This window comes from Gigantopelta aegis, chromosome 1, assembly GCF_016097555.1.
Source record: "Gigantopelta aegis isolate Gae_Host chromosome 1, Gae_host_genome, whole genome shotgun sequence".
NCBI classification, from domain to species: Eukaryota; Metazoa; Mollusca; class Gastropoda; order Neomphalida; family Peltospiridae; genus Gigantopelta; species Gigantopelta aegis.
In genome coordinates this window covers 21,617,185-21,631,458 of record NC_054699.1, presented here as the reverse complement: position 1 = coordinate 21,631,458, position 14,274 = coordinate 21,617,185, and the positions used below count along the sequence as shown (strand labels likewise).

The 14,274-nt window shown below is 37.7% G+C and overlaps 1 protein-coding gene across 3 annotated transcripts in view; it reads right to left on the bottom strand.

Annotated features, from left to right (window-relative positions):
* The window catches only part of LOC121372089 (ATP-binding cassette sub-family C member 4-like), a 106,633-nt gene extending 96,127 nt beyond the window's left edge, over positions 1-10,506 (bottom strand). For all 3 annotated transcript variants that reach the window (XR_005957885.1, XR_005957884.1, XM_041498357.1), the window contains exon 1: positions 10,378-10,506. Coding sequence is in view for 1 of the 3 variants with exons in the window: in XM_041498357.1 (XP_041354291.1) it covers positions 10,378-10,451 (74 nt within the window). In the remaining 2 variants the exon portion in view is untranslated. The remainder of the gene's footprint in view (positions 1-10,377) is intronic.
* Between the last annotated feature and the right edge of the window lie 3,768 nt (positions 10,507-14,274).

The window sequence follows — 14,274 nt, the reverse complement described above, 5'->3', positions numbered from 1 at the left end:
CTCACCAATTACTCCATTGCATCATATTGTCTTTCATTCATTTGAACTTATTTCCATGCTTATATCCAATTAAGGTTCAAGCAGACTGTCCTGGGCACAAACCTCAGCTATCTGGGCTGTCTGTCCAGGTTAATGATTAGTGAGAGAGAAGAGGGTGCAGTGGTCTTACACCTACCCATTGAGCCCTTAAAAACTCCCTCTGTGTTGGAGCCTGTACCGGGCTGCGAACCCTGTACCTTCCAGCCTTATGTCCTATGGATTAACCACAACACCACCGAGGCCGGTCATATTGCCTTTGGACCATTAATATTTATACAACCGACTGAAAGGCAGACAGGATTTGTTGTCGTATGTTGTTTTAGCAAAGGTGTTTACAATACCTGGTGTTGCTGCAATTGGCAATAACAAATGTGCAGACAAGAATGTACTTGCTGTAATGGTTGTAATGTAATGGGATGGTAACAATGTGTAAATAAAAATAACAAAGTAAATTCAATCAAATCAAAACAAGTTCTTAGAATCTTTTTGCTTCGTTATATTGACACAAAATAGGATTTTGGCAGTATCAAATGTACACAATGTTTTAGTCTATTATATTTTACATAAAATTATATACAAAAAAAGTTTGTTTTATTTAACGATGCTACTAGAGCACATTGATTTTTTATCTTATCATCAGCTATTGGACGTCCAACATATGGTCACTCTGACACTTTTTTTTAGAGGAAACCCGCTGTCACCACATAGGCTATTCTTTTATGACAGGCAGCAAAGGATCCTTTATTTGCACTTCCCACAGGTAGGATAGCACAAACTATGGCCTTTGTTGAACCAGTTATGGATCACTGGTCGGTGCAAGTGGTTTACACCTACCCATTGAACCTTGCGGAACACTCATTCAGGGTTTGGAGTTGTATCTGGATTAAAAATCCCATGCCTCGACTGAGATCCGAACCCAGTACCTACCAGCCTGTAGACCGATGGCCTAACCACGACGCTGGTAAAATTATATACAAATACATGACTGTATACTTCAGTTTTAAAGTATTACGCCAATAAAGAATCACACAGACACTCCTAAAAGTGGCTGAATACTTGATACGAAGTAGCTGATGGGTGGAATAAATTACAATGTCCAAACAACATCCATCCCAACGAGATTCTACTGTATATGTACTATTATATACAGTGAAACATCTCAAAACCGGACCCTCTGTAAACCAGAATTCCCTCAAAACTGGACGTTTTTCATAGCCCCCTTTTAAATACCTGTGCAGAAGAGAACCTCTGTAAACCGGATACCTCTTAAAACCAGACTTTTTACTTGGTCCCGAGTGTGTCCAGTTTAGAGAAGTTTCACTTTACTTCTCAACTTCTCGCTAGTGATATACAAAATATATGTCATGATAAACAATTTGTGCACACCTTAAATTTGTACAACACGTGATCAATGAGACAATGTGGTTTGAATGTTGCATACATCACCATAGTAACAGTTAAAGTTTGTTTTACTTAACAACACCACTAGAGCACACTGATTTATTAATCATCAGTTATTGGATATAAAACATTTAGAAAAATTTGACATATATAGTCTTAGAGAGAAAACCTACTACATTTTTCCATTAGTAGCAATAGATCTTTTATATGCACCATCCCACAAACAGGATAGCACATACCAGTCTTTGATATACCAGTCATAGTGTACTGCCTGGAATGAGAAATAGCCTAATGGGCCCACCAACGGGGATCGATCCTAGACCGACTGTGCATCAAGCGAGCACTATACCACTGGGCTACGTGGACAAGACAATATAATATTTATATGTTCATATACCAATCATGGTGCGATCGCTGGAATGAGATATAGCCCCATGGGCCTACCGACAGGGATCGATCCTAGACCGACTGTGCATCAGGCGAGTGCTTTACCATTGGACTACATCCCACCCTCTGATGACTAGCAATGCATGACTATAGTTAGAAATGTCACCTATCGAACACAATGAATGTATCTGGTTAACTTTACATACGTTTTTTCCAAATATACCCAGCAAAAATCGAGTGGTACATGCACACATACATGTACGGTGTATAGTCAGAGGGCATTACACAGTTATCACATTACAAGGTCAGACTCATAATACACATACATGAAGCAATAATTAGTCATGTGATCAACATACACATGTACACATGTAAACCTGTAACAAAATATTTTAAATTCAGCTATTTGAAAATTCATGAAGACCAACATCTGTGTGAGCTGTAACAGTGGGCAGTACACTATAACCAAGCGAGACAGTGTCATAAAACACTAGGGATACAAATACTGTACAAGGTTAAAAACTAGACCGTGATTTCAATAAAAACTGTGCTGTAAGTAGCCGCGTGTGACATACCAAGAATATCACACAGTGCTGGGAGTCTATAAACAAACAACAGCTGATGTCAGCATAAATGATCAGAATATGTCACATGCTTCTGAACAAGAAACGAAAACAATTACAATGACAAAGTGTGTACAGGGTTCACTGTTACAGTTTACAACACTGCAGGCTGTAAACAGAGGCAATCCAAGTTTATTTATTTACCGCATGAAAAATATTTTTGACATCGAGGAATGGAAGGCGTGGGATTTAGCTCAGCTGGTAGAGTGCTTGTCTGACAATCTTGCATCGTAGGATCGAATCACCTTAGTGGACTCATTCTCTGATTGGGTGGGTTTTTTTCCATCCCAACCAGCGTCCCACAAATGGTGTATATATATATATATATGCCATGGTGTGTGCTGTCCTGTCTATGGGAAAGTGCATATAAAAGTTCCATTGCTGCTAATGGAAAAATGTAGCAGGTTTCCTCTAAGACTGGATTATTAAATGTGTGGTCTAGTGGTGTCATTAAATAAAACAAACTTTAACTTTTGGAGGAATGGAAGATGAAACTTAAATAAATAAACAAATAAATAAGTAAATAACGAAAAAAGATAAACATTAGTAATTATTTTAAAAACACTAAATAACTCATCTGCCATAAGGGGGTGGGATGTAGTCCAGTGGTAGTGCTCGCTCGATGCGCAGTTGGTCTGGGATCGATCCCCATCGGTGGGTCCATTGGGCTATTTCTCATTCCAGCCAGTGCACCACGACTGGCATATCAAAGGCTGTGGTATGTAGTACCCTGTCTGTGGGATGGTGCATATAAAAGATCCCTTGCTGTTAATTGAAAAGAGTAGCCCATGAAGTGGGGACAGCGGGTTTCCTCTCTCAATATCTGTGTGGTCCGTAACCATATGTCTGATGCCATATAACCATAAATAAAATGTGTTGAGTGCATCGTTAAATAAAACATTTCCTTCCTTCCTTCCTCATCCACCATAAATTTCTGTATCCTGCAAATACTGTCTATATTGGCCAATTATGAGGTGTCGTTAAACAAAAAAACCCAACCCAATATTACCTTTCTGCCATAAATTTAAAACAAGCTAGCTCAATTAACAACACTTGGAAGTGTACACAAGAAGCCGGAACTAAAAGCCCAGTGAAATGACGTAACAGTCTGACCAATCTTACACTTACCATGGTTCATATCACGGCTTCTAGATTATGGTAGCCCCACTCCCATGGCTAGTGATATTCAATGTTGGGCTAGTAAATAACTACTATTGCCATGCCAGACAGGGCTTCAGGATTATGGTAGCCCCACTCCCATGGCTAGTGATATTCAGTGTTGGGCTAGTAAATAACTACTATTGCCATGCCAGACAGGGCTTCAGATTATGGTAGCCCCACTCCCATGGCTAGTGATATTCAGTGTTGGGCTAGTAAATAACTACTATTGCCATGGCAGACGGGGCTTCTAGATTATGGTAGCCCCACTCCCATGGCTAGTGATATTAAGAGTTGGGCTAGTAAATAACTACTATTGCCATGCCAGACAGGGCTTCAAGATTATGGTTGCCCCACTCCCATGGCTAGTGATATTCAGTGTTGGGCTGGTAAATAACTACAATTGCCATGCCAGACAGGACTTCAGGATTATGGTAGCCCCACTCCCATGGCTAGTGATATTCAGTGTTGGGCTGGTAAATAACTACTATTGCCATGCCAGACAGGGCTTCAGGATTATGGTAGCCCCACTCCCATGGCTAGTGATATTCAGTGTTGGGCTAGTAAATAACTACTATTGCCATGGCAGACAGGGCTTCTAGATTATGGTAGCCCCACTCCCATGGCTAGTGATATTCAGTGTTGGGCTGGTAAATAACTACTATTGCCATGCCAGACAGAGCTTCAGGATTATGGTAGCCCCACTCCCATGGCTAGTGATATTCAGTGTTGGGCTGGTAAATAACTACTATTGCCATGCCAGACAGGGCTTCAGGATTATGGTAGCTCCACTCCCATGGCTAGTGATATTCAATGTTGGGCTGGTAAATAACTACTATTGCCATGCCAGACAGGGCTTCAGGATTATGGTAGCCCCACTCCCATGGCTAGTGATATTCAATGTTGGGCTAGTAAATAACTACTATTGCCATGGCAGACGGGGCTTCTAGATTATGGTAGCCCCAATCCCATGGCTAGTGATATTCAGTGTTGGGCTAGTAAATAACTACTATTGCCATGGCAGACAGGGCTTCAAGATTATGGTTGCCCCACTCCCATGGCTAGTGATATTTAGTGTTGGGCTAGAAAATAACTACTATTGCCATGCCCTACGGCTAGTAAAATAAAATTGTCAAATGTTGTAGTTAAGTCTATTTTGTAAATATGAATATCCTGACCCCACCCCAACCCCTAAAGTTAGCGTTTTTAAGCTGTATCTCCCTCTTTAGGTGACATATCTGATTATTACTATTATTTAGTCACATTGTATTAACTTAAAGTAATGTAGGGCTAGTGAATGTTTAATTGTGGCTAGTAAAGTTTTAAACTCACTGATACCATGGCTAGTGGATTTAAAAAAACACATACTAGAAGCCCTGTTCATACACTTCAAGGGGCAGTACGTAGCCCAGTGGTAAAGTGTCCACGTCATGCGTGGTCGATCACTTACACATGTAGTGATAAATGAGTCACGGTAGCAAAGAAACATTTCATTATATATAATAATCAAAGGTACCAAGTACTGGATATTAAAAGTCACACTTTTAGGTATCCAAAAATAGTTCTTTTAATTCCTGCCAAAAAACCCATAATCATTCGACAATGAATCTAAGCAAAACAGCTAAATTAGATTTTGTAATAATAAAAAAGAAAAAAAAGACACACGATATTTATGGCAGCCATAAATGTAAAAACAAGATAGCATAATCGATGAGACTTAAAAGGATAAACACTAAGCCTGTGGTAAACACACAGTGAAGTGACGTAACAGTCAGACATAAAAACATGTGATGACCGTCAGGCAGACATTTTCAAAAATAGTTCTTTTAACTGCAGCCCAAAACAATAAATGTATGGCTATATGACTATAAGTCTGATTAAAATGGCTAACTTAGATATAGTGATAAAAGAGAAAAGGTTGCAAAGAAACATTACTTTACATAATAATCCGTCATTATATATCTCAAAGAAAAATATAAAACATAAAACTGGGAAAAAAAGAGAGAGAAAACAAGAAGATGAAGAAAGTAGCATACTAAGGTGTAACGTAAAGCACATAACTTATTAAGTCAAAAAAAGAAGTTTCCATCACCTAATATTTTAGGTTTGCATCCGACGTCTTCGAAACAAAAGTTTAAAAAAGAAAGAAAGAAATGTTTTATTTAACGACGCACTCAACACATTTTATTTACGGTTATATGCTGTCAGACATATGGTTAAGGACCACACAGATTTGGAGAGGAAACCCGCTGTCGCCACATAGGCTACTCTTTTATGACAGGCAACAAGAGAACTTTTATTTGCGCTTCCCACAGGCAGGATAGCACAAACCATGGCCTTTGTTGAACCAGTTATGGATCACTGGTCGGTGCAAGTGGTTTACACCTACCCATTGAGCCTTGCGGAGCACTCACTCAGGGTTTGGAGTCGGTATCTGAATTAAAAATCCCATGCCTCGACTGGGTTCCGAACCCAGTATCTACCAGCCTGTAGACCGATGGCCTGCCACGACACCACCGAGGCCGGTCGAAACAATAGTTTGTCTTTTTTAAAAATCCAACAAATGATTGACTACCTGTCTTGGTCTGTCAGGAATAATCTAAATAAACTTAGTGGGCAGGACGTAGCCCAGTGGTAAAGCGCTAGTTTGATATGTGGTCGGTTTAGGATCGATCCCCGTTGGTGGCCCCATTGGGATATTTTCCAAAACCAGCCAGTGCTCCACAACTGGTGTAACAGGCCATGGTATGTACTATGCTGTCTGTGTGGGATGGTGCATATAAAAGATCCCTTGCTGCTAATCAAAAAGAGTAGCCCATGAAGTGGCAACAGCGAGTTTCCTCTCTCTATATCTGTGTGGTCCTTAACCATGACTGACCCCATATAACCGTAAATAAAATGTGTTGAGTGCGTCATTAAATAAAACATTTCCTTCCTTCCAAATAAACTCAATGCGAAATAACAGTTCAAACTCAGGGGGCTCTTCATCCAGGGACAGGTTTTTCCAGGTACCATCCATATTCTTTCTATATCACATTTTTCCATTAGTAGCAAAAGATCTTTTATATGTACCATCTCACAGACAGGATAGCACATACCACAGCCTTTTGATATTCTGGTGCACTGGCTCGAATAAGAAATATAGCCCAGTGGGCCCACTGACAGGAATTGGACACAAGAGACAAGCACCTTTCTCATCTGGAGAGACGAGGACCAAGATGATGAGGTGGACAGCAAAAGAAGTTGAAAGATAGGACTTGCCAGATTGGGAAGAAATGAGACAGAATTAAAAGGAGTGAAAACAAAGAGGGCAGTGGGATTAAAAAAAAAAGAAGGAAAAAGAAAAAGAAAGAAGTGCAGCAGTTGTTGTGTGTAGATGAGGTATTATCTGTCACCAAGTGTAGACATAATTGTTCGCAAAACTAAAAATAAAATATGTTAAACATGGCATGCTCAGCGTTCAACCATTAGCAAACGTACATCATGCTATTCATTAATGTGTGTGGGGGGGGGGGGGGGGGGGGGCATAGCCCAGTAGTAAAAGTGCTCGCTTGATGCTCGATCGGTCTAGGATTGATAGTTGTCGGTGGCCCATTGTACTATTTCTCATTCCAGCTAGTGCTCTACAACTGGTATATCAAAGGCTGTGGTATGTACTATCCTGTCTGTGGGATGGTGCATATAAAAGATCCCTTTCTACTAATGGAAAAAAGTAGTGGGTTTCCTCTGTAAGATCAGGGTGTGCACTTTACAGTCGCCCGATCGCCCATGGCAAGTCAAAATAACGTTGAGCAAGTTAAAACTGTATCACATGTCGCCCACCTGGTGACCGACAATTTTCGCATATTGTATTATGTATCAAAATGCAAATAATTAATGTTTGTAAGAGATTGGAAAGTTATTTTTTGTTTATTGCTTTCAACTGGTATCCTGTTACTATCTGCGTAACCAAACACATATTTGACATAATAGCGATTACTTCCCTAGTCTATCAAACAGTCTAAAACCATTCGGAATCCATTGGTCGGTTTTGATTATGTATTCGGAAAACCTCGGCCATGTAAAAGTATTTGTAGGTTCAATCGGAACACCTCGATCATGTCCGTCTTTACTTTCCATTTACTTAAAATCGAAACAAGTTGTCACATTCCACTATGCTAAGATTTTGTTTAGGTGTCACTACACAGATGTCATCTGCCATTGAAACCTATGTTAAATTGCCCAACTTCAAATGAAGATTGCCAATAGAATGGGTTCTCATTGGCACTAACAACATACACCATTGCGAACATACATTATATATATAAGCATTTATTTTCACTCCAATATTGAGAACATTTCCATCTCAGTTTTTTGCTATATGACCGCATCTGGCTGTAGTACCGGTCCGAACAGGTGGTTCATTAACCGATTCACTCCAGCTGTCTCGTGCGCTATACACCCATGTCCCAAAAGGTCAATGCACAATATTACAAAAGAACATGGGAAAAATACAGCCTGCCAGGAGGCTTACCATTAAACACACATATTGTTTTAATTCTTCACTATTTCCTGGAAGTGAATATGTAAACCATAACTTGTGTCACAATTAGGAACTATAGTGGACCGTGATCAATCAACTCTCACCCAGAAGTCAACTGTGTAGTGAGACCGAAGGGTCCACCAGGATAACCTGTGTCCATGACAACACAGTTGAATTTACAATATATACATGTGTATGTGTATATGAAGGGTCCACCAGAATAACCTATGTCAGTGATGCCACATTTTTAATAAGGTGATATGTTTGAATTGTACTCTGCAATGGTGGACTATTTATGCCCAAGAAAGCATGATTTACCAACTAATTCATACAAACAAATTGAAGTGAACACATATAGAAACACATAAATTCATAAAAATAAAACTGAAGTGAAAACACACACATATACAAATTCACACACACACATACACGGGCACACACACCCATCATACACATGCACACACTATATATCATACACACACAAACACACTATATTTCACAGACATACAAATATCTGTTTCTCTTAAGTCGGCTGTATGTTAATTTTTGACAATGCACTCAACTGACTGTCCCTGATTTCTTTAATAGATACACCATTAAAAATGTTAATTATTTATGAGAGAACACACTCAACAGAGAGACAGAAAGAGAGAGAGGGAGAGAGAGAGAGAGAGAGAGAGAGAGAGAGAGAGAGAGAGAGAGAGAGAGAGAGAGAGAGAGAGAGAGAGAGAGAGAGAGAGAGAGAGAGAGAGAGAGAGAGAGAGTGTGAGTGAGAGAGTGAGAGAAATGTGGGGGGATGGGTCGGGAATCACAGGCTGAAATGTTTTCTGTTTGTTTTTCTGCTTAGTCACAAGTATTTAATATTTATACTGGTCACACGTAGAGGACCTGATTTGAATCAGATTGATATTTACTTCATGTACAATCATAAATTTCACCCTTTAAAACACCCTTTAAATGCAATATAAAATAACCTTAAATATACGAGTTGTCATGGTTATCTTAGTTTATTTCCATGTTCGTATATAATTCCGGTCAAAGTATGCTTTTCTGGTTATAAAGGGTTCTATTCAATATACACACTTGCAGTTTTGCTTTAGAGAACAAACCGTTGTAGTGTCATTTTAATATGAATTTTCCCCACTAATGAAGTGGCAACAGCGAGTTTCCGCTCAAAATCTGTGTGGTCCGTAACCATGTCTGACACCATATAACCGTAAATAAAATGTGTTTGAGTATGTCGTTAAATAAAACATTTCCTTTCTTCATCTGTAAATTATATATGAAGTCAGTAAATAAAAGGCACTAACTGCTAGTATTTTCCCTAGCTTGTTTTAGAATGGTGCGGCACCATGCCTCAATAGTCTAATGCCATCTTGTCTTAATCAGCACCATGCTGCCCTGAGATTAAAGAAGCCTTTTTCAGTAATTAATTCTAAAATTGCCTTTATAAAACACCCAAAAAGGTATTATTAATTAATTAAATATGCCTTTTATAGCTTTTGCCATTCATTTATTAAAGCAAGCACATAAATTACATTAATGTTTATTTCAATTAATTTTTGTCTATTTTTAATGAAATACAGGTGCCCCGAAGATGGTGAAAATGCCCCAGAAGTGCCTTGCCGAATTTCTAGGGAAATCACTAACTGCAGTAAAAAAAAGAGAAGGGATATTCCCCATTTAAAAGTTCCCGTCCAGATCGCACATATGTATGACACATAATAAATTTATCACACGGTTTCAAAATGATTTTATCACTGTAGCAAGATTGAATAGGTATGTAATAAAATTGTAGCATGCCATATGTGTAATTTGAAATATACATGTGTAAGAAACCATGCTGTTATTGAAACATAAAAACAGGGGGTGGGGGTTGTGAGAAAATTATGTTACTAAATGGTGGTCACTCTGGTTATTGGTTGTGGAGGGGAACATGAACCAGTCCCCAGCCCAAAATACACCCACACCCACCACCCTCGACGTTTCCTACGCCAGTGAGTGACTAATAACTACTAATAAACTAATGTACTGGAGTGGATGTGTAAATAATAAAATCATATCACTGGAGAGCCGTATTTTATTAAATTATAATAACATATCACTATAGACTATAGTCACATGTTTAAGAGCTATTTTTCGTCGACGAATGTAAAATTGTAATAATGTACAAAACGAAAATACGTTCTTTCGAAGTAAAATACGCGCACCGTCCATTTCACACACAATGATATTAAAATATCTTACCAGAAGAAGATTCTTGAAAATAAGTTAGCGTTAACTGACGGGTTTGGGTTGTGGTGCCGTAGTGTTTCATCCATAGTCCTTTCGTCATCTGTTCAATCCCATGTCATTGTCAACATGTGTACATGTCCGTTTCGTTTCTTTCCGTGAAGTTCCGGTTACTAAATTCCGGGGTAAATGGTAGTACACATTAGACTTGGTTAAAAATTTGAGGACGAAAAAACAAAATTCGACAGAAAATGGTATTAAAAATCATCAGAGAAAAAAAGCAACTTTCAGAGAAATAAAAAGTTTTAAATTAATATGTATTTAAGACTTCTATGTCATGATATGTTCAAGTATAAATGTCAAAAGACAATAATTTGTTTAACGTTTGTATTTGATTGTATGTTTATATATGGCTTTTATATATGGACAGAATACAGTCTGTCTAATTATTTATGTGGAGTTGCGGGGTCATAAATAGGATCGCGGTCATGTGCTATTTTGGCCAATCCAATGATGTTTTTATGCGTTGTTTTTACAGAACCTGAGAATAATTAGTTCATGTGAACTGTTCGACTTAACTCGGTGGCGTCGTGGTTATGCCATCGGACTACAGGCTAATAGATCATACAGGGTTCGCAGTCCGTTACCGGTTCCAACCCAGAGCGAGCTCTTAAGGGTTTAATGGGTAGGTGTAAGGCCATTACACCCTCTGCTCTCTCACTAACCAACTAACCAACTAACAACTAACCCACTGTTCCGGACAGACAGCCCAGATAGCTGAGGTGTGTGTGCCCAGGACAGCGTGCTTGAACCTTAATTGGATATAAGCACGAAAATAAGTTGAAATGAAATGACTTAACGTTGTCAAGTTTATGAAGTTAACAATGTCAAAACGTTCACACAACATCAGTTAAATCTGTTAAATGTGTTGTTGATTTAAAACCTACCAACAAAAAATAATCACCAATAATCAATCAAACAAACAAACAAAAACACCATTTGAAAACATTATAATACCTTCTTTCTTTTTTTTGTAATTAAAAAGAATATGTATTAGTCGGAAATATACTGTCTAAAATTTGTGAACAGATTAAAATAAATACACACAAAAAATCAACAAAAAAATTGAACATGTTTAGGACTACCCAAAAAGATTGTAGGTTACGTGCTTATTGTATAGATCTATGAATATTTATATATTGTATTTAAGGATAGTCTATTATTTCTTTTACGTTCATCGAGGTATGAACAAAACAAAACAAAATCATCCGCAAACTGTGTGAATTGGCGAAGTCGTTCTCACATAAGTTTGCGGATGACTTTTTTTGTTCATAATGTAAAAGAAATAACAGACAATACTTATAATTAAATTTGAAACATACATACTAATAATAACATTAAAACTGCATATTTCATTATTATTATTATTTTTTTTTTTTTTTCATACCTTGATGAACGTAAAAGAAATTACAGACAATACTTACAATTAAATTTGAAACATACATACTAATAATAACATTAAAACTGCATATTTCATTTTTATTTTTTATTATTTTATTTTATTTTTGTTGTTGTTGTTTTTGTTGTTGTTGCTGTTTTGTTAAAACAATAAGGCTGACAAATTACCAATATAAAATGACGTCATCAGGTATGACGTTTCCTGACAAAGTAAGTTTTACATTCATCGGTAAATGAACAAGATCGCCTTGCTACGGCTGGACCAATGGGATGATGTTATATTGTAATGAATGTAATGGAAATTTAATTATAGATGTATGAATATCTATATATTATATAGATGTATGAATATCTACATAGTGTATAGATGTATGAATATCTACATAGTGTATAGATGTATGAATATCTACATAGTGTATAGATGTATGAATATCTATATATTATATAGATGTATGAATATCTACATAGTGTATAGATGTATGAATATCTACATAGTGTATAGATGTATGAATATCTACATAGTGTATAGATGTATGAATATCTACATAGTGTATAGATGTATAAATATCTACATAGTGTATAGATGTATGAATATCTACATAGTGTATAGATGTATAAATATCTACATAGTGTATAGATGTATGAATATCTACATATTGTATAGATGTATGAATATCTATATATTATATAGATGTATGAATATCTACATAGTGTATAGATGTATGAATATCTACATAGTGTATAGATGTATGAATATCTACATAGTGTATAGATGTATGAATATCTACATAGTGTATAGATTTATGAATATCTATATACTGTATGCATGTCGGATTTGGCTATTACATACATATATATTATTATTAAGCACAGGCCTCCCAAATTTTCTCATGCCGTTACTGGGACTCGAACCTTAGGCTTCGAATAACCCGCAGACCCCGGACTACCAAAATATAGATTGAGACACATAAGTTAAATTTTGTGTTTGTTTTACGACACCCGTAGAGCACATTGATTTATCAATCATCGACTATTGAATGTCAAACATTTGGTAATTTTTACATATAGTTTTAGAGAGGAAACACGCTACATTTTTTCATTAGTAGCAAGGGATAGTTTATATACACCATCCCACAGACAGAATAACACATACCACGGCCTTTGATATACCAGTCGTGTTTTTTGTTCTGATGGTGTGTGTGTGGGGGGGGGGGGGGGGGGGGGAGAGCACGAGTTGGTTTACGTACTCTTTTTTTCTTAGTCCTCCCTAAAAATATTTCTTGGACCCGCCCCTGTAGGTAGATAGACAAGTAGATAGGTAGGCAGGTGTAGGTATGAGTGTATGTATTATAAAAAAAATGTTTACGTGCATGCGTGTTTACGCGTGTGTAGGCCTACATATGTATAATTAATAAAATAAAGTATCTTTACCACATTCTCTAAACTATATTTTATTTTAAAACGCGATCGTCCTGGGGCTAAAATTAACTGCTCATGTTATAAAAATAATTTTTCGGAAATACTAACACATTTCCCGTAACTTAAGAAATCAACTTTAACCTCGAGATATTAGACGTACGTTAAACCATTAAAAAAAAGTCAAGTATCAATCATATACGTCAATACGACAGTATTTTAGTTGAATTATTCCTTAATTCATAACAACATTACTAACATGCGTATAAATAGGGTGACATACCAGTATTAATACTGGAAGGTGGGTAGGGTTTGAGAAGGAAATAATTCGACTTAAATGTGTTTAGATGCTGTATGTTTTTCGTAAATGCCATAATTTAACAGAATCGTAGAACTAACGGTGCCCCCCCCCCCCCCCCCCCCCCCCCCCCCCCCCCCCCCCCACACATACATACACACTTTCACATACACTCCGTTGAAACACCCACCAGCGACCTTCCTAGAATGCATGTATTAGTAAATTGCTTAATAATAGCTTCATGATCTGTAAGAATCGGAGGGTGTGGGCCTAACTCCCACCCCACCCCCACCCCCCGCCTTAGATGTTATGTGCGTGTGTCTGCGCATGTGTGTGTGTGTGTATGTTTTGTTGATTTGTTTGGAGGGGGGGGGGGGGATAGGGGACAGCACTCCCTTTCAATACTGTTCCAGTTAAATATGTAGTTGCTGACGGGTTTCATCCTGTGGTGTATATATTAGTAATTGCATTTTTTTTTGTTTTAATCAAGGAACTCGAAACTGATCGATGTAAAAGTATTTAACGTCAAACATATAGGGTTGCTGTTTGTATTAGAGCGAGAATCTTTGACTACCGTTTGTTAAGCAGAGATAGCATAATATTGATATTATATAGATTATTCTCTGGCGGTAAGAGAGCGTGAAATGGCCGTCTAGTTCTCTTACCGTCAGAGTACTCGGGTCAGCTCAGTCAGTAGAGCGCTTGCATCGTGTGCTTTCTTCTCAGCATTAAACACCCTA